Raw genomic sequence first — 22,723 nt, 5'->3', positions numbered from 1 at the left:
CTGTTTTGTGAGGTGCGTGCGTTTAAAAGCCTGTACACCCCTCCCCACAGTTTGTCATCTTAAATCTATTGTGATTGTTTAAAAAAAAATACATAAATAAAATGTATATCTGTACAGAAATTCAGTTGTTCTTCCCATTTAAGGTTGGGTGTCGACAGAATGCATGCTTCCTTGTCATCTGGTTGCTGGAGTCACTTCGGTGAAATGTTTTCACGCGACTGCTCCCTCACCTTTCTATAATCTGATAATCTCTAACGTTCCTGATATTCCCCGTTTCCAAACACCTCAGCATTTCTCTGATCCCTCTTTACGCCCACATTCACATGGCTTGAAATGTTTGGATGTGGGCAAAAAATTCAGGAAAGACTGATGGGAAATCACGATCATTATTGCTACTGTAAATTGTTTTTAAGTAGTTGCGTGTTTATATTCAAATGCCATTTGCTACTGCACCTCTGAGGGAAGGATTACAAATGGCACCTGGCCTATTATTGTAAACATCTCAGATGATGTCAGAGGCTTAGCGGTGATGAGGTTTATCTGTCAGGTGTCTGCGTCTCAGCCCAAACGCCCGTCAGCGCTTCAGGGAGCCGAGGACCCGATCAAGGTGAGCCTCGTCGTGGTTCTAATGGGGGTTTGGTTCTCCACCTTCAAACTGAAGAACTGCGCGACTCCTCTGCAGGTTGCTGGTGTATTTTGATCACAATGAGCACTCTGGAGGATGTCCCGTTCCAGACCCCGTTGGCCCCGCTGGAGGAGGAGGTGCAGCTTGTGACGGCTCCAGATATCACCGTACCGGACCGACGGCAGATACTGCAAGCCACTGAGGTCGCACGCCCCGAATGAGTTGTCAGGCTTCTCTAGTTTCATCTGTTGTGATCTGGAATACTGATTTAAGTCTTGATTATAATCATCATTCTTATTATTTACCAATTCATATGTTGGTAAATGAAAACTTTGATTTGTTAAAATAATTGTCAAAAACACTCCAGGTGATTCTCACTGGAGCGCAGATGAGATTACATCAAATTATCAACCGCAGTATTTTTTACTGCGTGTTTAACATACGGTACTTCATTTATATTTATGTATTTAAAAAATGTTAAGATGGTCAAGAGGCAATTTAAGGGAAATATAAAATTTGAAATGATGTCTTCTTACTGATTGTATTTTGGATGTTAGATCACTTTAGTCTTTTACTTTTGTGAAAGTTTAGATTTACTGTATTGGTTAATTATTTTTATCATGGGAATGAGACTGCTTCTGTGTCTGGGTGTTACTGTCGTTACTGGGATGCGTGAATCTCACATTATTATTGAAAATATTAATGCTTCTGTCACAGATATATGCTGTGTAAAATGAAATGAAAACCTCTTCTTGGCATTTTACTGCAGTACGGATTCAACTTGGAGAAACGTATTTTATCAGGACATCAATCGGCCTGTCCGGCCCCATCCTGCCCCCCCTACTGGCTGATGTTCAGCACCCCCCAGCAGAGTCACAGGGCCAACCACAGGAGTGACGACGCGTGGGGCCCGAGCCCTCGGCCCCGCAGTCACAGCCTGAACTCTGTAGACACTCGCTGGCTGCGCCATCGCACTGTCAGGTTCCTCCTGTCCGACTCCGATGATGAAGAAGGTTACAACGAGGACACCGAAGGCTCCTCCGCTGAGGACGCACCTCACCCCTCCAAGAGCAGAGAGAGGCCCCCCAAAGACCCGTTCTCCAGAGTGAAAGCCGTACACCCTGGTTCCTCCGGGGGCCTCAGAGGGCCCTCGCCGCTTCTCCGGGACAGGAAACATCTGCGAGCGCTGGAGCAGCACAGCCCTGCCCTCCTGAAGAAGAAGAAGCGGCGTCCACAGGCCACTGTGGGGAGAACGCTCTCACAAAACACACCACCTGACGGTCCCTCCCCCTGCAGGCTGCAGCGACCCTCCTCTGCAGGGCCCATTTTTAAAAACCGCAGACAGGTCTACTTTCTTTTAAACCTCAAAAATTATTTGTCATACTTGTGTTTCCTAACTCACTGTCTTCGTCTCCTCCTGCCTCGACCCCCCCAGGCCCAGAGGACGGGCGGCCCCTGTGGCGTTTTCTTTGATTCGGCAGCAGAGTTGTTGTCAGCGCTCAGCCAGGAAGAGAGGGAGTTGCTGGAGACCGTCACAGACAGAGGATACCCTTTACGCACGGCTATTCTGGCGCTCCAGAAGACGGGCTACCACAGCCCAGAGAAGGTAGACGCCACTCTGGATTCGTAAAGCAATGATAATAGAATACTTCATAACCTACAGGCACGATAGAACGATGGAAACTCATTTTACTCATGATCCTGTTCTCAGATCCTAAAATACCTGATGGCCAGTGATCGTCTGTGTAAGCTGGGCTACGATGAAGCGCAGGTGGAGGAAGCCTTGGAGATGTTTCAGAACTGTGAAAGCAAGGTGAAGGAAAACACCACGAGGCATACCTCATCATAGCCTCATGTGCATAGAGTGCACTCACTTTAAGTTCTGTTACAGGCTGCTGAGTTCCTGCGCCTTCTGACTCAGTTTAATGAGATGGGCTTCAAGCAAAGCAGAATCAAAGAAGTGCTGCTTGTCCACGAAAATCACCGCGAGAGAGCGCTGGAAGAACTCATGACACGCATGGCCTAAAAAATGAACATTCACTGATTCTAGTCTGCGTGGATCAAGTATTAGTTTCTCATCTATATGTGTGTGTGTTTAAAGGAGAAGGGTGGCTGAACCATGCTGCAAATGGAGAAGACGAAGAAGTGGTCACATTTTACTCTTAACCAGGGCTTCTGCATGTTTAATGTAATTATGTTAAATTTATTGTAGCATCTGCATTAGCAATATTACAAAGATTTGGAAATAATCTGCATTTGCAGGTGGCAGCAGTAATTTAGTTTTTTCCTGACCATACATGTCTTCATGTCCAGAGCTCTATGTATGCTGTTTTCCTCAAACTGGACAAGAGCAATGATAAAGCTTGGGTCCGATTTATTCTATGGAAGTATTTTTGTTGTATTTATTGAAACAATGAACAAAACAGTGATTGTTAATTCCCAGTGAATATCTGAAAACTGGAGTCCTTCATTTGCTGCTGCTTTCTTCCTGCTTTGTGGGTTATGCTGTTGGAGCCAATCCCAGTTCGCTGTGGGCGAGACACACGCTGAATGCGTCTCCAGCACATCGCGGACTGAAGTCAAGCTATCTTTACAAAAATATCAACAGACAATGAAAATAGCAAACCTGTAATAAAGATTTCACTCAATCCATCTTTAACTTCAACAAAAACCTGCGCAGCTCATCCAAAAACATGAAATTCGGACAAGAAAATAAACAAAGCCCAACAGATTTAGTTTTGAAATTTATTTACAGTTCATAAAAAGCATTCAAAATATTTAGATTCTGAAAAACAGATTGAGCTGTCATTCCAACGGTGCAATAAAACCAACGCTACGGTTGTAAAACAATGTGTCAACTAAAAGGTCACAACAGCCTTGACACAAATATAAAGTTACCGTATGTCAAAAGTAGATTTTAAGAGAACACAACCGATTAAATATTTTTGGAAGTTTACATTCAAGTCCCTCCTGGTCGTCGCGGTGAAACTCGCTTCTGCTGCTGAACCACCGCTTGGACTCACTGATGACCGACGGTGGAGTTCAGCTGTCCTGATTTAACAGTCGCCTCCGAGAGATTCCTCTGGAAAAACAGGGAACCATCAGTACGTTTGTTCATGTCATCGCGTCGGCCAGGCCACTGAAGGAACGCGTTACTGCATCGGCGACACAAAGCGTGACGTGGGAGCTCAACAACAGGGGAAACCTGAACGTGACCTGGTGAGTCAGCGTCAACCGCTTGGGCCGCTTTAATGTGGAAAGCATCGAACCGACATGGGGAATAAAATCTGGTTTGTGTAACATTGTGTGTATGTAGTCTGATACCAGATTTAAATGGAGATCAGTTTCTACAAAGCAAGGAAATAAAACACCAATTATCGTACTCTTAATTGTTCCCCATTTTTGCTGCTAATATTCAAGAAAACTTGTTTTCTTTGATTTGTTGGTATTTTGCAGTTAGAAACGATATAGGGCAGCACGGTGGATAGCACCGTTGCCTCAAAGCAAGAAGGTCGCAGGTTCAAACCCGACTTGGGGCCCTTTCTGTGAGGAGTTTACATGTTCTCTACGGGTTCTCCGGCTTTCTCCCACCACTAAAAACATGCAACTTATGTCCAGGTCATTATTGCAAAGAAGAATTAATTTTCAATTAACTTACCTGGTTAAATAAAAGGTTAAATAAAGAGAAGCCAAATTTACCGCAAATTCCGAATAGGAGGCAGCAACAGAATTAAAGGTGAAGGTGCAATCTTGAGTATCCTGAGACCTTAGTGCGCCACTTGGAGTATTTCTATTTTGACAGGAGATGTTTTCCTTGTTTCGGTGTAGTGCACGGGAAGTCTTTCCATGTCCAGGCGTTCGCAGGCCAAGACCCTACAAGACCAACCACAGAATAAATGGAATCCACTCAGAATTTATAGTTTAAATGTCTATGTCTAAGCTGCTGTAAATGCCAGGACACGGGTTACCTTGCTGGCGGACAGGGGCGGTTTCTGGATGGAGGACAGGCACAAGCTTCCAGTGACGCCTGAATTCAGTAAACTGGTTGGAGTGGAGATGGTTGAAGTGCCATTGAACTGTGACAGGAGAAAAACGGTTGCTAATCCAGGTAGTCGACATCGCTTCAAATGCAACGATCACAACACAACTATCAAAACTGCCTCAGCGACTTACCTTTCTCACTTTTACAGGTGTGGGGGTCCCTGCTGTGCGCCACTTAGACGGTGTTCTCTTTGCAGCACCGTATAACATTTCTTCTTGCGTCTGCCTGGTTTTCTTCAGTTGCTATTCAAACAAAAAGAATGCAGTCATTTTGCCAACACTGCTTGATGACGTTAAAGCCTGGATCATTTTTTTCCAAATTAAATAGCATACCCTTTCCATTTTCTTCTCCTCTTTCTCAGAGTGGTGATCATCCCACTGTTGCTGCACATAGTCAAGAAATTTCTGTCCGTTTACCAGGAATTCCCTGCCATGCTCATGCTCCCAGATATCAATTTGGGCCTTCAGACTCTTTTCCAGCTGGAACATACAGGAGACACTTGTTGCACTGATGTCTACTGAGATGATAAAGGTTTCTTGTCTCCAGCTGGTGGCTGAACTCAGTAAAGCATGCACTACATTTAAGCTTCTCTTGTATCGATTAAATGTTTTCTTTTTAATCATGACTATCAGCTTCTCTTACAGGTAAACTCCATAAATTGCAATTCAACATTATGTTTAAATCATTAAACATCACTTTTAAATCATTTTCTCACCTTAGGCAAACTCTTCTGGAGGTCACATCTCAGTTTCTCCTCTTTGAGAAGATTCCCACCTCTGTTGTTGAATCTTGTGGGGTCATCAGCCTTTCTCTAAGATTTGAATGTAGTCATTTCTCCACATGTTACATCATCAAATGATGATTGCCTTCCACATTACATTTACCGTAATTCCCGGTGTACAAGCCGCTACTTTTTTCCAATATTTTGAACCTTGCGGTTTATGCAACGACGCGGCAAATTTACGTATATTTTCCCACTTTCTTTACGAGCCGTGTTTCGTTAAAGCCTATTTATTTTCGTTACAAAATTAACGCCCGCCCGCCCGGAGGGAAAGCCCCGCTTGCGCGGAGCTGGGGAGATCCGCGAGAAGGGCCCGGCGCGCGTCCAGAGTCGCCGCCGCCGGACCGCCGTACCCGGTCCCCGAGGGGGTGGGTTCCTTCCCCGGTCCCCGCGTCCGCCATCCGCTACGCGGCGTCGGACGCGCCGCGTAGCGGGGAAGGAACCCACCCCCTCGACCTCCCGGGCGTCCCCACCCCTGCCGCACCACGCTCCCGCGGACGGAGGATGAGGGGCACGGGGGCAAGGGGGACGGGGACACCCCGCCAGGCGCGCGCGCGCGCCGCGCAGCCTCCGACGGGCGGAGAGGGGAGGGCGACGGGGCGACTGCTCCCCCAGCCGCGGCTCGAGCCCAGCCCCGCTTCGCACCCCAGCCCGACCGACCCAGCCCTTAGAGCCAATCCTTATCCCGAAGTTACGGATCTGATTTGCCGACTTCCCTTATTCTAACATGCCAGAGGCTGTTCACCTTGGAGACCTGCTGCGGATATCGTTACGAGCCGTGTTCCGTTAAATATCATTTGTCTCAATGCACTTGCAGCTTACGAATATGTGCGGCTTATTTTAGTACAAAATATATATATTTTTTAATTCAGTGGGTGCGGCTTTTTCACAGGTGCGCATAATAGTTCAGCAATTACGGTATACAGATTATACTTACATCAAATTCCAAGTACAAGGTCCAGTTTTCCTGCCACTTTGTGACTCCGTCAAAGAGTTCTTTATGGTCCTCGTAAGTCTTCACCAGATTCCTGACCTCAGCCTCATGCAGGTTGAGAAGCTCTTCGGTGAAATCATCTGGTGAAAGAAAACTTTTCACAATGAGCTACCATGCACATCCAAGTTTAAGGTTTTTTGAGATCATAGGTCACAAAAGAACATTCACCAGCAGAATATGAAATGAAATCTCGCTTCTGCTCCTGGCTGTAGAAACATTTCTCCCAAAGGACTGCAATCTCAGCTCTGATGGCCTCAATGAAGCGTCTCATGCTTTGAACTTTCAGCACTTCTAGACGCTGGACCTCAGCCTGGAGCTGCATAGACAGAAGCACATGTAAACTTGTTAAAGTGATGTTTGAGGTGTTTGAACCCACTCGTGTAAATGCATTGGAGGGATTTCTTACCGCCTCCACGTTTCTCTTCTTTGACTTGATCATATGTTCAAAGAGGGATTCCCTCTCCTCTTGGGGAACCTGGAGTCTTTCCCAGAGCTCCTGGATTTTCGTACGGAAAGCTGAACAGCAGCGCTCATTCTCAGCTTTGCGGACTTGTAACTGCACGATGTAACGATTATAGCCATTACCGGTACATTATGGTGTTACAGACATAAATGAATCAGGTCAACAAAACTTTGGATGCACATTTCTATATTAAAAAAAACCAAACACCTGACTGAGAAGTAGTTTAAGAGCAGCAATATTGTCCTCCGACAGACAAAATGCTTCCTCGTCCTCACACATGACGTCTTTCTCAAAACTGGTGTCCGGTTCCTGTTCCAGGTCGGCCATACATGTGACGATCTCCCGTTTGATAGTCATGAATTCATCGTGTCGGCGCTCCTGAAAAGACAAGGTGGATTGGTTATAATTCTACTGGGAAAATGGAAAGTAAATAAGAACAGCAGAGACTCGGCAACACCTTCTTCTTCGTCAGCTCTTCCAGGTAGTCATGGTAGGCCTCCAGCTGCTGGAGCGATGGGGTGGAGTTCTGGTCAATGCAAAATGGGGTGGTGCACATAATATCACACAGCTCTCGGTCCTCGGCAATGAGGCCCTTGAGTTCTTTCATTCTTTGCATCTTTTGCTCCACCAACGCCTCCAGACGTGTGCGGCTATTCTTCTCCATTTGCAGCATGGTGCAGCCACCCTTCTCCTTCACACACACACACAAAAAAAATGTGTCAATGTGTCTCCGAGAGCGGATTTAGAAAGCAACCAAATGTTTCTCGAGTAGATTATACCTCAAATGCAGGAATCTGAAGCTCACTGTATAAAATCTGCAGTTCCTTCAGGTGGGACTCGAGGTCTTTAAGCAGTCGCCTCTTGAGCTCCTCTTCCTCCGCAATCATGAGGTCCAGCAAACCCTGTCGGAGTAGAAATGGCAAAAAACACGTGATTTCTGAATAGGCTTGTTAAAACAAAAGGCAAACTAATTGGTTTGGAACTCACTTTAATGTGCTTGTGAACCTCATTCGTTCTCTGCAGGCGCTGCTCTTCTGAGATCCCAATTTCTTCCCAAATATCCTGCAGCCTCACCTGGGCTCTGTTGAGGTAGGCAACAGATTCTGCTGCGTGGACTTCACTGAAAGAGGAAAAAAAAAAAAACACACCATCATTTGACTTAAAAGTAGTTCTAGTCTTTTCTGAAAATAAGTGTTAACCACTGCCATTTCCATCCCTTTGGCAAAGCCATCTGTCCTTCTTGGTTCCTGTTCTGAATACCAAACTTGCCCATCACTTCTTCACCTCCATTCCTCCGTTATAAAACAACTTGAATCCTGCTCCTAAGCTTCCAGCCTAGCTTCCTTTCCACCTGGACACACACAAACACATAAACCTCCCTCCTCATCATCATGTCCACCTGTCCTCTAGCTTTTCTCTCAGTCCTAAACTCTTCCACTCCTTCTTCTCTCGCTGCTGATGCATCTGTCTTCCTCCTCTTCTTCGTCGTCGTCTCCGTCTTAGCCCAATTTCCAGCAGCGTCCAGTGGGCTAACGACGCGGCTAGCTGCGGCCTCGACCGATGCTGCATGACTTTCTTATCTACGCTGATCTGCATGTTTTGTTGTGGCAAATGTTTACGCCGGATGCCATTCCCGACGCAACTCTCTGCATTTATCCGGGCTTGAGACTGGCGATGCTAAGTTAGCTCCTGCTAACTACAACCTGTACGACCCATTAGGCTGCATACTATTGTATCGTACGTCGAATAAACAGCTGACATAATGTTACTAACCTCATTCTCATGATGCCACCTCAGACGGATAAACTGCACTGGAAAAAGCAAGCGTCCGTAACGCAAACGCGATTAAATATTAGCTGGCAGCTGGAGTTGTCGGGCTAACGCTAACAGTTCGTGTGTCGACTCTCCGACGTTTGAATGTTGCACAGAAATAGTATCTGCCCGCTGAATGGCTGACATTGATGACGTCACCAGGAGAGGTAATGGGGGGCGGTATCTTAAGTTTTTTCCTGCAAAATAAAAGACGCTCAAGTGCTGTCCACAGGTGGCAGTAACGAGCCAAAAAACTACAGCAAAAGCGACAGCAAAGAAGAGTCTGTCACCCTGGTTAAATAAAGGTTAAAAATAAAACTTAACTCTGCACATCCTTTGTGTTTATGTAACTGTATTTAAAGTTCCTCTTCAAAAAATTATGTAATTGGTAATGGAATTATCAATTGATTGATCTAATTCTGTTTTTACTTGTATGTAGTTGTATATTATTTAAACTCTTTGTTGTGTCTTGAATTCACACAACTCCATTTATCTGCCACATCTCTGCTCTGTCTTTCTTGACTGTGTATCATATTTACTATTCATCAACATCTGTATTGCCCATGTGAGATTACAGCAGGTTGCCCTAAATGAGGACCTCATGTCTGCCGTTCCTCTTTTAATTCTATACTTGACAATGATGTATAAACCTTTCAGCTCACTTTCATGAATTATAAAAAGGTGTCAACATTTTCCTTGTCTGCAAGCAGTTTTAGTTCATTCGAGTAATTTGACAAACATTTGAAACACAATATTTATTCATATACTTATATAATTTTTCTGCCTCTGATCCTCATACACAGACACAGACACAGTCTCAAAGTAAGCAGTTTATACGGAAGAAAATATTGTAGAAAGGGTACATCACAAATAAATAGACAAGATAACTTAAATTAAAAGTTAAATTGTAAACTAACAAAACTAAATTTTTGGCTCATTTAGTGATTTCAGCATTATTGACAACCGGTGTTCCCTCATCAGTGAGGATGCTGACCGAAGTAGAAGTTCCTCAGCACAGCCTCACTGAACTGGTAGGTTAGCTTCTTCTTTATTTTGGTAACCTCCCCAGTTTTGCCATAGTTCCTCAGGGCTCGGGCCATTTTTTGGTAAGTCATTCTTTTGCGGTTTCCTTTCTGAATACCCCAGTGGCTGGCCAGAACGTCTTTGTGTTTGGTGGAGAACTGGAAGATGCCTTTATCCTGGTCGACCCACCAGATGCTGTCACTCATGTCACCATTTCTTAGCAAATCCAGGAGGAACTGGTACAACCGGATTTTCTTCTTGTTGCCTTAATTGAAAAGCACAATTATTTTTCAAGCCCCACTATGTGGCTTTCAGTTTTTCAGACTGTAACATGACTTTCATTCTGTTTCAGGAAATGTACTTTGCAGATACTCACTGGTATCTTTATAGAAGGAGGAGGCCTTGTCAACTTCAAATTCCTCCTCCTCGTCTGACACTTCGAGCGGAGGGCTCATTCTTCTTTGTTCCACTTCTGAGTAGTAATGGTCAGGCATGGCAGAGGGCTGGTACTGGTATAGGGACGGGGTGTAATATGGGATCTTAAAGAGAAATAAAATGCATGTCATGGAGATAGAGCTGTAATGGCATGTGACATTTACTCATTGTCTGGTATTTTCATTTAAACATTTGTTATTGGTCAAAAAGAGGAAGTAACTACCAAAATAGAACTCAATGCTGAGCCAGAACACGTGTTGCAGACTGCTCACATCAATAGAACGCTGGCCTAACATTCAATTCTGTTGACATTTAAGTTAACAATAGAAATGAAAGAATTGGATGATTGACCATCGATTTGTTGATCAAAGAATTCAAACAAAACTCAACATGTTAATTTGAGATAATCGTCTCACAGAAAGGCAGAATTAAATGTAGTTAAACAATACATAAGTAAAATAATTTTAATATATAAAATACTTTAGCTGCTGTTCTTTAGATTAATTAAATTAAACCACTTATGTAAATCATATTATGTACCTTGCAGATATGATTAATAGAGCCAAATTCAATGCTGCCCACACACTTTCTTGCATCTGTGCGTGTTTTACATTTTTATTCTACCTTTGTAGCATTTCAAATCACATAACGAGGGTTTGTGTCTTCTCACACTTGTTACATCACTCATTTATACAGAAGAACTCACCTGTGGTGAGACAGAGAGCGGCCTGAGTGGTGGGTCCAGGTGAAGGGGCAGCAACTCGTTGCTGTAGCAGTAGGGCGCTAAAAGCTGGTGAGGAGACACAGACTGGAGCTCTGTGAGGTGATTATCCATGTCTGTCGGCTGGACTCGGTCAAAGTGGAAGGTGCATTTGTGGTCTAAAATGCGAGACGGGGTGTAAGTCGCTGTTTCCTGTTGTGATTTTTGCTATTTAAAAGAGTTTAATTCAGCCGCCTCACCCTCATAAATGTCCCCCACATTAGAGAGGTAGGCGTACAGCTCTGCAGGCGGTCGAAAATCCTCTCTTTCATTTGGATTGATTTGTGGAATGATTTCTTCTGAAGTTGTAGAGAAAGTAAAAGTTGGAGTCTCTTTGTTCTGCAGACATTAAGCCCAATACATCCATTAATTGTTACACTGGAAAAATTCTACTCATTATCCTTTTTTAAAGCTTGTTTATATTGCTTCAAATATAAAGACAGGAAAATGATTAGAATAAAGTATGGGAACATCTCAGTTACTACAGGAGATATAAACATAAATTTATATCCACATGAATGCTCGCTCAAACACCTGAAAAACTGAAAAGAGCAAGTCTTCCTGTTCTTTTAACATTTACATGGTACATTGTTAATTCCAATTCGACTTAGAATTACATGGGTAGCTTTTATTTTAGCAACATATTCAGACAAAACAGAAATAAGTTTAAATGCCTAAAAACTGCGCTCCTCATTTGATTTGATAAAAATCACAACACTTACAGCTGATGAAATATACCTGTCCATCATGTAAAGAGGGACACATGAGAATCCTGGCTCTTGAACTTGTGGCGAACGTTCACTCTTCCTTTATGCTTCACAGAAAAACACGAACGGTTGCCGAGCACTGGCTTCGCCCGAGAAATGGGAAGTGGCAATCAGCTGGACTCTAAAATGTTTATGTACATCATCCAATTCTCAAACTCTAGTGATCAGCCAGTTCCTGGTGACCATGGATAGTGTAAGCAAATCATACTTGCATAAATCTATCTGCATATTTAAAAGGTACAAACGCACAATATTCCAGAATAATTATTGGTAATTAATCAAATATATTTCTAATATGTTCCAGAGAAAAGCATAAAAACACCAACTGTGCTGCTGCCTTTTTAAATTTGAATTTTTGGAGTGATTATTAAGATCCACCACAAACTGCAAAAGTCACCATCATTTAAAATGTCCATTATTTGTTGTAACACATTCATTGATGAGCCTCATTTGCTCTATTCTAACACAAGATAAAACCTAGATACGGTATGCCTCATTAAACACGTTAAAACTTTAAACACAAAATAGAAAATCAGGCTGTGCTGTGTTTTCTCTCAGTCACAGAAAATCCACCTCAGATGTATTTGAGCAGGAAATTTTAAAGAGTTACTGAACACAGAACACAAAAGCAAAAGTGAAGTTTGGAATCTGGCTTGTTCCTCTTTCAGTTGAGCATTACGGTTTCAACTGAGGAACTATCGACCACGAAGAGGATGAAACCATCGTAACAAACGGAAAAATCTGGAGCAGTAACTTTATTGTGTTGTCGTAGCTTGACCTCCAAACATGTTGAGTAAAACTCATCGCCATAAGATTGAGCTGCAAATAAAGCTGAACTCTTACACAGTAAGTCTCTGGTTGTGGTTAAGCAATCATCTTTTGACATTTTTGAATTCATGAATTCTTTTTTTTTTTTGGGGGGGGGGGGGGGTACATTTAATCAAATACTAATTATAATTTTTTGTTTTTTATGTTTGGTTCCATTTTGGATCATGCGCATAACTGCAGGCCTCGGGCTTGCTGCGCTTTCAAACATTTGCTTTGTCTCCATCTACAGGAGAGACATGTTGGACCGACCAGCATCCAGGCTACACTGAGAGGAGACAACAAAAATAGCTCCTCAAGCCCCAAATTCATTTCCCTTTTTTCATCGCTGGTTGACAAATCTAAAGAAATGAAGGCTGTGGTTTTTTGTCTGCCTTTCAGATTTGGACACGTCGCTGAATTTCCTCTCCACCTCAAACACTGACAGCAGCTGCCCAGGAGCGGATTCCTGCCGCCCCGTGGAATCATCGCGGCGCCGGGGCGAGAGACGCGCATGGAGCATGGCTGCTATGAGGACTTTAACCGTGGCGGGTCTCTTCTTGGCGTTTTGCGCGTTGGGACTGATCGCAGTCGCGATCAGCACTGACAACTGGTACGAGACGGACGCGAGGAGGCACCGGGAGCGCTGCAAGAATTACTCAAACAAAAGAAACGACCCGGGCTACATCTACATCTCCAACAACAACCTTCCACTTCGCATGTTACCGAAGGATGCGGGCGCACAGAGAGGGGGCTCCGGGGTCGGGGCCCGCCTATTGCTGCGGGGGAAGCGGCACTTCTTGCCTCCCGCCGCGGCCATGGAGTCCCTCTGCAGTCGGCAGTACAACTCCACCATCACCGGGCTGTGGAGGAAGTGCCACCGGGAGGGCTTCGACCTGGAGACGGAGGATTTGATCTTCAAAGGTTTGCATTTTGGGACAGCACCTGTCCGTGATGTAATGTGCTTGGTTTGGACATTGTGTGCTGTTTCTGTGCGAGGCGCCATCGTTGTTGGAATGCGCTCTCCAAGGTGCTGATGCTGCGCAGGGAGCCTCAGGCCTACGCAGCGATAACGCGGAGCGCACGCACTTTCTGTGTGATCGACGCAAAACACAATGGCAAGCTGCAGTAATAGCTATTCCACGGTGGTGTGGGTGGATGGTGCTTTGTGTTTAGGGAGGGGGTGGAAGCAGAGCTCTGTGATACTCTCATCATCTGATCTGGGGGTTTATGTGGCATCCTCTTTGTGTTGTTTACATCCACAGGATTGGTTCCGCGGTGCACACCAATAAAATACTACTACTCCTCCTCAGCGCTGCCCAGAAATCTGCCAATCAATCTGACGAAGACTATAAGGCAGGATGAATGGCACGCACTCCGTGAGTCACCCCCCCACTCAGTTTTTAAATACTGTAACCCATAATCTGACGGATTAACTATCCTCCAACCATCGCTGCTACGTCTTCCTTGCATTCCGCAGATCTCCAGAGGATGACTGCCAGTTTCATAGGCATGGCCGTATCCATCATCCTGTTCGGCTGGATCATAGGGATGCTGGGCTGCTTTAAGGATCACGATCTGATGCAGTATGTCGCTGGACTTCTCTTTCTCATGGGAGGTGAGATGACTTAAAGAGCACTGCGCGGCATCGCCACAGGGGGGCAGCAATAGCTTTAGTAACAAGAGTGAGGTGAGACGATGCATCAGGAGGAGAGGGGCTGTTTCTCAAGTCTGACTTGTTTTTACATTTCTCTCTGGCAGGGACATGCTGCATAATCTCCCTTTGCACATGTGTGGCTGGGATCAACTTTGAACTGTCTCGCTACCCTCGCTACATGTTTGGGATTCCAGAGGACATCAGTCATGGATACGGCTGGTCCATGTTTTGTGCGTGGGGCGGTCTGGGCCTCACGTTGCTGGCGGGTTTCCTGTGCACCCTTGCTCCATCCCTCTATCCTCCACAAACCCCCGTGGTGCACAAGCCCAGGCAGGAGAACGGCTGTGTGTGACGGGCCAGCCCTCATCTAACAGACACTTGTCTCATCCCTGGAACGGTGGCGAGCCCTGTTCCAGGGACAGTTTCACCCGGGAGCCGGAGCACAGGGAGAGAACCTCCTCACAGCTTGACACAGGGAATGCACAGGACACTCCCATGACAATGAAAAAGGAGGTGACATTTGACTGAAGACAGTTTCAGTTCCCTCTGTGCTTTTTTCATTCCCTCTTAATTAATGAACTTTATTGTTTTTGCTTGCTCTTCAAGAGGAAAATACAAAAACAATTCTCGTAAAATCCTGCCGGGTCGAGAAGAAACAAAAAAAAAAAAGAAAGAAAAGAGACACCGGCAGAAAATCAATAGCACAGCTTTGAGATCCTGTATTGAAGATCGAATTGTGGATGCGTGCCATCGCATTTCAATGGGACAACGGCGTGTCATTATATACCCATTCAAAACAAGACATGTAGGCTTATGTGCTGTTTGAATTGTATGTATGCAGATGCATTTGTGTTTATTCAATGAAAAATATCGAGCGTTAAGACCAAACCGTGTTTGAGGGAAATATTTTGTTGTTCTTGAGGTCTAATCCCATCAAAAATATTTTTGAAAAATGAAACATCCATGCAAGAGTTCACATTTGACATGAACCCAACCCGCCTTCACAGTGTTACCTTTCACCTGCAGCTGTTTGCTATTTCTGTTGTTAACCATTAAATGTGAAAATGTCAGCGACCAAAACTGAACGAAAAAGAATAAATGACTCTAAGGAAGCAACATTTTTAATTAACTTCATGATGCCATTAATTAAATCCTTAATATGAATAAATGCAGAAAGAAAGTCTATATTAAAAGGAACATTCTGAAGTGGTGAATGATGAACAGGAGTTCCTCAGTAAAGCATGAATATCATCCTTTAATATTCAAATGCATTTTTATAGACAAATAAAAATAAGCACTAAAAGAAATATTCATGTTTAACAAAACCCCACACCACTTTAAATACTTAATGTTGATAAAAACTGACCATATTTTGGTTGCTTTTTATATATACCAAGCAAATATTGCTGTTTTCAAGCCACAAATTTATTCTCAGGTCCTGGTTAAGCATTCAAAATATAAACATACTTTTATAGACTGTTATAGACTAAAGTGATGCTGAGGCTGGACATGAATGGAGCCAGAGAATGAAATCCTCCAACAAATGACGCTGCACAATATGACTTGTAAAACCATTTTACCCTCTACTTGGGATCAGCACTCACTTAAGTTAATATTGAGCTGTTTCTATGACACTATAAAGATGTATATTCATTTCAAGATAATTTTTCCTTGATAACTGAAAGGTTGTTGTTTAAAAATAGGGGTTCTCTCTCTCTCTTTTTAAAAATAAACTACCTCATCTCATGGTCTTCATCACTAGCAGTTTTCTCTCTTGTTGAGGAGTTGTTTTAAAAGCTCCTGGAAAGACTCTTATGTTGACATCTAATGAAAACCATAACAGTTCCTCCTAAAAACAATACTCAGTGGATTCTGAAAGTTAAAGTTATTTAGTCAAATGCTATTCTATCTATTCTATTTATCAGCTCAAACATGGACTCTTACAGAATCAAGTCCATCGGCAGATCAGAAGGATCGCAGTGGTGTTAATATTAAACAGGAGTTTATATTGGCAGTATTCAAGTGGCTCTAATCTTAATATAATCTCACAGCACAGCAGAGACATGAGGCTTTGTGTTTTCAAGGCCATTCCTGACCATCTTGTGAAATATGCAAGAGAAGACATCACCTTATTCTACCAAAACTCAGGCCTTTCTAAACTTCAGAAACAAATCTCTTCACTTCCTCACAGCAAACTTTAACCAAATCTTTTAATCAAAACCTTTGGGACCTTCCAGCGGCCCTGAAAACAAAGAACCATGCGGCCATATAGAGTTTCGCCTACACAGAGATATCCCACCAGGGTCGGCTCACATTCTGGCTAGTGACAGAGAGCTGTTTTTAAACTGGGGTCCCTCAGGGGAGGCGGGGCTGCAAGGAAAACCAGACAGAGGAAATCACACCCAGTTTCGCCCATCTGGCTCCCACAAATATGCAGATTATCGCTGTAAAAAAAAAGAGGGCACTTCTGGTAGCTGGCTGGAACAGGCTTGTTAAATCATCCTGACTTAAAGCTATACAGACTCTTACCAAGTTCACTCTGCTGATCGGTCAGTTTGGAGAGTTAATATCTTTAGTAAATTAAAAACAACTTTCCTTCCATGTCTGAAATAAGATGCTGTATGTCGACACAGCAGAAGAGAAAATGAGCAGTTTCCCCTCAGAGGTTTAAACAAAACATCGGCCAGTAAGAGACAATAACTTTCAACAGCGAACCATTTCGTAGATCACTACAAACTTTATAGGTCGTGACAGACAAGAGAGCGGCTGAAGCCAAGGGTGGCTGCCTCCAGGCAAACAGATTCCTAACATGAGTAGATGGCTTCCAGATGGTAGTGGGAAGCAGTGGCAGGCTTCAGACCCCGACCGTCCACGTGCACGTTTCAGGACGGGTCGGCTGTGTCACGTTATAGCGCCAACAACAACACAGTGACGTGGCGACATGACAGGACAATCAAAAGTTCAAAGGTTGTCAGTGTTTATGGTCATGCCGAGCTTCAAAGGATGGAGTTTTTGTTTTTAACATTTTCAACATTTTCTTCTGTAGGAGTTTCTACAGCAAATCCTACAGTGCTGTAGGATTTGCTGTAGAAACTCCAAAGTAAGGGAAAATGAAGAAATATGATTAACATTAAGCACTGATTTCATCAGTAATGACCTACAATTGTACAATGAGTGTTATATACATCATATGCAAACATGTTATTGATTAAAAGGCTGATAAATCCACTTAGATTCATAATCTCTTCCGGTAAAACTTTTATTCTATCATCCTGACTCAAAGGACCAAGTAGATTGTTTTTGGTTTTGTTTTGTTCCATCTCTATTTGACAACACGTTGTCCAAAGAATGGGGGGGGGGATAAGCCAAATCAGCAATATCTGATGTTTCTCATCACCCCTTAAACCACTTGGCTGCTTACCAGAACCAGGTCCCTGAACTCGTCTTAACCCTGCAGCGATTAAAACTCATTTGGCGCAGAAGCAGCTCTACGAGCCGACGTGGAGATACTCTGTCTTCAGGCGGTTCAGCCTGGTCCCATGGCTGCGGATGATCAGAGACAGCAGCTCGTGTCTGTCCTTCAGTCCCGCGGAGACATCCGCCGTGCCTCTCAGGGTGTCCCTGATGTCGCCCACTTGCTTCATCACGGAGCCATTCAGCTGTTGCTCCTCTCTCAGCTCGCTTTCCTGGCTCTGCTTAAACTTCACCTCCAGCTCCACCAGAGACTTTTCCACGCTTGAAAAAGCCTCGCCGATCTGGGCGATCTCCCTCTGGAGGAGCTCGCCGTAGGTGTCCTCTCCGTCCAGGTCGTGCGTCACGGTCCGGCCGATGCCCTCCAGCAGCCGCGCCGCGTCCTCCGTCTGCATCTTGGTGATGATGAAGTCGTCCCGCATCACCGAGTCACTCTCCTCAGATGCACCGCACGGATACACGTCCGAGAACTTAAATAACATTTGGCATTCCTCCATATCTTCAGTCTCGTCGTAATCCCCGTCCGGAACAAAGTAATGGTGGAACGTGCCATTGGAGATCTCCGGCTGGAGCGGCCCGTTGTAGGCCGCTGTGTTCAATGGCAAAGATGCGACCACGATGAGCAGCAGTGGGACTGGAATCATCGTGCACCTCCTCTCTCTCTCTTCGGCAAACAGCATCTGCGCTGGGAGCTGGCTCCGGCGCAGTTTTCACCTCCTGCTCATGTTACACCAGCCCCCCCCCCCCCCCCCCCCCGTCAGCTAAAAGGCGCAGACTACTGGTTCAGATGAGGAGAGATCCTGCGGGGACCCCAGAGGGCCCCGACGACCCCTACCGCGGGAAGATTGTAAAAACGGCTCATTCAGACAAGTTTCAAGAGAATTCGCAGCATGAATAATATGGTTTCACTCGTGGGTGCTGTATTAATATATATTTCTTGTGTAAGGAGTGTGTATAAGGAGAACAAGACGGCAGAACCAAAACAGTCAAAGAGACAAATGCTCCAGACTGCAGGGTCATATTTATCTGTGGTTTTATATCCACAAACAAAACCCCTCTTATTAAAAGGCTTAAACGTGATCCAATATATTCTCCATTAATATTAACGCGTTAATTATTACCACTTTACAGTTTTATCCTCGCATGCACCCTTGTGCTGAATCTGTAACTGTAATATTTCAGACTCGTGGCCCAACAGTAGCTCATGATAGATCTACTATAATAATAATCAATCAGAAGCCGTGGGAATATTTTGCGTGCAGACGTGCTGGAAACCCTGTAAATGAACATGCTTTGTGTAACTGGATCATTGAAGAGGAGTTTCCCAAAAAACACGAACCTCAGTTGTACTGCTGAACACACTGGTTAAGTGAAGGATACAAGCAAAGACAGCTTGAGGCTTCCCAGCGTCTAACTAAGCTTTCCCTTTTCCTCCTGAAGCCAAACACCTGGATAAACACAACGCCACTCAAAATAAACGCTGATGGAGTGAACCGACCAGCCCGCCAAAGCTGAATGGGAGGAGACTCGCAGAGGGCAAAGCTGCCTGAAAACAGATGTAGCAGCAAATATTTTTGGACTTGGATGGGGACGCTGATCCCCTGCTGTATACTGTGCGTGTATACGCGTGTATATAAGGCTGTCGTCTGGACGGATGCCTTGCAGATGGTGGTGAGTTTCCGCTCAGTGAGGCCTGGATGGGTGGGGGGCCTTGCAGGCTTGCGTGGGAGGCTGCAGAGCCAGGCAGATGGACTCACCGTCTCTTACTGAATCTTAACGATCTCATTATTTGACGATTGTCAAATAATGGACTGGATAATTCCTTTCACTTTCTGTTTCTAGTTATTAGCACTAAGGCCAAGTTTAGTTGTGAGCCAATCATTAAAATGAAATCTATTAACCAATAAGTGCCTCTGCCATGGAGGTTATTATCTCACCTTTAACATGATGCAAACATTACTAAACTGTCACACCGCCTCTACACGCCACATGAGCTATATATTCCAACATGCCAGCACACATTTATTATTCAGTGCTCTATCGCTACTGCAAAAACGAATGAAAATGATAATAAAGGTGATCATAGCAGATTTTTTTTTATGCACAAAGTCCACTCTGTCGCAACAAGCTAGCAAATGCGGCAACAAAGCCTTCAAAACGGCTTTGGCACACGGAGACCAAGCACCCGGGATTAAAAGATAAGCCCTTGGAATCTAAAAAGAAATAATTTGAAAGAATGTGCAACGCGGCGGCACAGTGGGTAGCGCTGTTGCCTCATAGCAAGAAGGTCACAGGTTCAAATCCTTCTGGATTCCTGCCACCACCAAAAAGGTTGGGGAATGCTGCTTTAGCTAATTGAAGAAGTTTCACCTACAATGTTTTCAACATTGATAATGTCGTAATTTTGAAATAATAGATTCAGTTATGTGTCTTTGCTGACATCTACTGAGCCAATGGCAAGCAAGGAATGACTGGTGAAAAGTATATAGGTCTTACTGAAGGAAGAAAAGTGACCTCTCTGGGAAATGTGGTCCCTCTAGTAGTCGGTAGGGTTTAACCTCTGGGTACCATGCATGCATGTTTTGTTGCAGTCTAGTGGACGACTGAAGGACTGTCACAGCCTGCCATCAAGCCACGCTGCTTCCACTCATTGAAACCACTGGAAAGAATTTTAATTAGCCATATTTGCCAAGTGTTTGTCATAAGAGATCTTTTGCATGCTAACTTGAACGCAGCTTATGGGCTGGAGAACACCTCCCTTCTGTAATGTTGGAAATGGCTCCTTGCATGCTGAGCAATCTGATGATTTGTGGAGGTCAGTCCAGCGACTCCGTTGTCCCCTGCTGGCCACACTTGAATGCCCGCCTTTGTGCCGTTGGATTTATGGGCACAGCCTCGGTGGAAACGATTGCCTTCCCTAACCTACTCTGTAAATCAGTTCTGTATGAATCAGTCACCTGGCGGCGCCCAGAGAACCAATGTCTGCAGTTGTCTGCACAAAAGCGAGAGCGGTTAACATAACTGATATACGAGACAGTGGCTAGAATCGTGTCAGCTCTGGAAAACCGCTCTGCTCAAAATGTGACTAATGACTCTGTTTTTGTGGCCCAGACAAACCCAAAGGTTTAACTCAGATGCCCTGCAGAAAGAGCCCAACTGCTTCAGCTATGTGAAACCGCACTGGCGAATTAATTCTGAGCTGAATCAGAGCTTTTCTCTTTTTGCAAGGAGCAAATCCTGCTGTCCCAAAGTGCACTCCCAACATCAAAAGGTCATTTGTACTAAATTATTTAAGATACCCTGTGGAATTGTTGACCAAAAGAGTCACATCACACATTTTAGCAGAAGAACCAATGCAGCGATACAACAGCAAGAGGGATGAATAAGACAACGGTTGAAAAAGATGCATGATCAGGATAAGCCTGTACGTTCAGATTTTAGTGAAAGGTACGTTCTTTGATTACGAACTTTTAATAAAGATGCCAAATAACAATTTCCCCCACAAAGAGGTCACAAAAAGAGAAGTCAAATCATTTATTTTGCTGAAAAAGTACTTTTGTGTTTGATAACTTATGCTGGATTTTGATTGGAAGATTTGTATGACTTCTTCGTAAGGCATTTCCCCCCAATTTGGTTGTGATTTAATTTCTTCATTTTCTGACAAATACAATGTTCTTTATATAGATTTTGCTCACAGCTGAAAGTTTTCTCCAGCCAGCCACACAACGTCTTCTGTCCTTTATGCTATTTTTATATGTGAGCACCACAACATAGAAATGCTTTAATCTAATCGTAAAACCACATCTTTTTATGTTATTATGTGACGTCTGTTGGTCAAAGAGGTGAAAGGAAATATCTTGTGAGCATCCAGCGGTCAGACAAACCACAGAACTATAAAAAAAAATTAACATCTGTCTTCTGTCAAACTGAACCAAACTTTTGTGTGTTTGAAGTGTTTTAATTTGGCTTGAAATAAAATGACGTCCATGTTAACCGACATGACATGAATGGAAAAGCAGTTAGCAGTGAAGGCTGAGCAGCAGTGGCAGGCATAACCTCATAATGGTGCGGGGAAAACCCGAACATTCTTAAATAGCGGGTTTTGCAATAGAAACTCAATCCTTTTATAATTATGTTACATAAATGGTGAGATTAGTGGTTTGTCTTGGGAAATCATTTTGCACTCATCGTCTCCGGTTTGCTCTGGAGGCAGATGAAAACCGTCACAAAAGCAAAGACAGCAGATTCGATTTAAAAGATACAATCCATGGTTTATTACAGAAAAGAGTGATATCCAAATGATTTTATGTTACAATATTATTTTTTATACATTTTGACATGTTTTTTCTTCTTCATGTAAACAGGAATGAAGTAAACAATGTTATTGATACACTTCATGTCACCACTGATACCCTCTTATTGCACAAGTCAATCACTGCTCTTCCTCAAGTACATCTCTTGCTCAAGCACAATCCTATTAGGAGGCGTAGTCCAGAACAGAAAGCTGAATCCCCCCCCCCCCCCCCTCAGGGCTGCTATATTAAGGTTATTATGTAATATCTTATTGTGCTATCACCAACAGTAGAAGGTGTGAGAAACACCGTTCCACCACTGTGCATTATTTATTTCATTGAGAGGGTGTAATGATGCTCTTAGAGAGAAGACGATAGCAGGAATGATTAGAAGCTGGGCAGTCATGTGGGTTTTCATTCATGAAACTATCCCCATGCCATCGGCTTGAACATTTCAGCCGCTGGGTGTTGAACTTTACTCAGAATCCCAGTTTTATCAGACTGTCCAGACCAGGCTCCATCAATCATTCTAGAGTCCAAGCTGTTTTTCAGAAAATACTCTTACAGTACAAAATTATCCCACGTTAAGAAACACAATGTCTTGTCCAGACCAAAAGATGACCAAAGAAAGGGAGGTGATATGTTTGAGACGCTGTTAACAGAAGTCAGCTATCCTCAAAGCAGGCGTGGTCATGCATACTCTACAGTACAGATGTGCCTGTACATTCACATTTGCATTTGTCCAAAATAAGTGCATCACTCCAAGATTACAACATGCATAGATTTTCAGTAGTCAC

The 22,723-nt window shown here is 43.9% G+C and overlaps 5 protein-coding genes across 5 annotated transcripts; 2 read left to right on the top strand and 3 right to left on the bottom strand.

Moving 5' to 3' along the window:
• The first annotated feature begins 705 nt into the window (after nucleotides 1–705).
• LOC137894021 (ubiquitin-associated protein 1-like) lies at nucleotides 706–3,041 on the top strand. The gene is made up of 5 exons (XM_068739480.1): nucleotides 706–828; nucleotides 1,395–1,970; nucleotides 2,061–2,231; nucleotides 2,337–2,438; nucleotides 2,517–3,041. Exons 1-5 carry the CDS (start codon nucleotides 706–708, stop codon nucleotides 2,649–2,651), a joined length of 1,107 nt encoding a protein of 368 aa, XP_068595581.1. The 3' UTR covers nucleotides 2,652–3,041.
• Nucleotides 3,042–3,398: 357 nt separating this feature from the next.
• LOC137894465 (protein regulator of cytokinesis 1-like) lies at nucleotides 3,399–8,501 on the bottom strand. The gene is made up of 14 exons (XM_068739944.1): nucleotides 8,305–8,501; nucleotides 7,893–8,025; nucleotides 7,685–7,807; nucleotides 7,363–7,596; nucleotides 7,113–7,283; nucleotides 6,849–6,998; nucleotides 6,611–6,758; nucleotides 6,386–6,522; nucleotides 5,383–5,478; nucleotides 5,000–5,146; nucleotides 4,799–4,909; nucleotides 4,594–4,701; nucleotides 4,325–4,498; nucleotides 3,399–3,707 (listed from the first exon to the last, which is right to left on the bottom strand). The coding sequence occupies exons 1-14, from the start codon at nucleotides 8,499–8,501 to the stop codon at nucleotides 3,645–3,647; spliced, it is 1,992 nt and encodes a 663-aa protein (XP_068596045.1). The 3' UTR covers nucleotides 3,399–3,644.
• Nucleotides 8,502–9,580: 1,079 nt separating this feature from the next.
• spi1a (Spi-1 proto-oncogene a) lies at nucleotides 9,581–11,684 on the bottom strand. Its single transcript, XM_068739485.1, has 5 exons — nucleotides 11,658–11,684; nucleotides 11,136–11,274; nucleotides 10,882–11,054; nucleotides 10,117–10,279; nucleotides 9,581–10,005 (listed from the first exon to the last, which is right to left on the bottom strand). The coding sequence occupies exons 1-5, from the start codon at nucleotides 11,682–11,684 to the stop codon at nucleotides 9,695–9,697; spliced, it is 813 nt and encodes a 270-aa protein (XP_068595586.1). The 3' UTR covers nucleotides 9,581–9,694.
• Nucleotides 11,685–13,027: 1,343 nt separating this feature from the next.
• Nucleotides 13,028–14,515, top strand: tmem276a (transmembrane protein 276a). Its single transcript, XM_068739484.1, has 4 exons — nucleotides 13,028–13,430; nucleotides 13,772–13,885; nucleotides 13,987–14,124; nucleotides 14,268–14,515. The coding sequence occupies exons 1-4, from the start codon at nucleotides 13,028–13,030 to the stop codon at nucleotides 14,513–14,515; spliced, it is 903 nt and encodes a 300-aa protein (XP_068595585.1).
• A 3,136-nt stretch (nucleotides 14,516–17,651) lies between these two features.
• fibina (fin bud initiation factor a) lies at nucleotides 17,652–18,278 on the bottom strand. The gene has a single exon (XM_068739487.1). The coding sequence runs from the start codon at nucleotides 18,276–18,278 to the stop codon at nucleotides 17,652–17,654; it is 627 nt and encodes a 208-aa protein (XP_068595588.1).
• Between the last annotated feature and the right edge of the window lie 4,445 nt (nucleotides 18,279–22,723).

Source organism: Brachionichthys hirsutus, chromosome 5 (assembly GCF_040956055.1).
Source record: "Brachionichthys hirsutus isolate HB-005 chromosome 5, CSIRO-AGI_Bhir_v1, whole genome shotgun sequence".
Lineage (NCBI taxonomy): Eukaryota > Metazoa > Chordata > Actinopteri > Lophiiformes > Brachionichthyidae > Brachionichthys > Brachionichthys hirsutus.
Note: the sequence above shows the minus strand (reverse complement) of the source record. Positions and strands in the feature narration are given on the sequence as shown.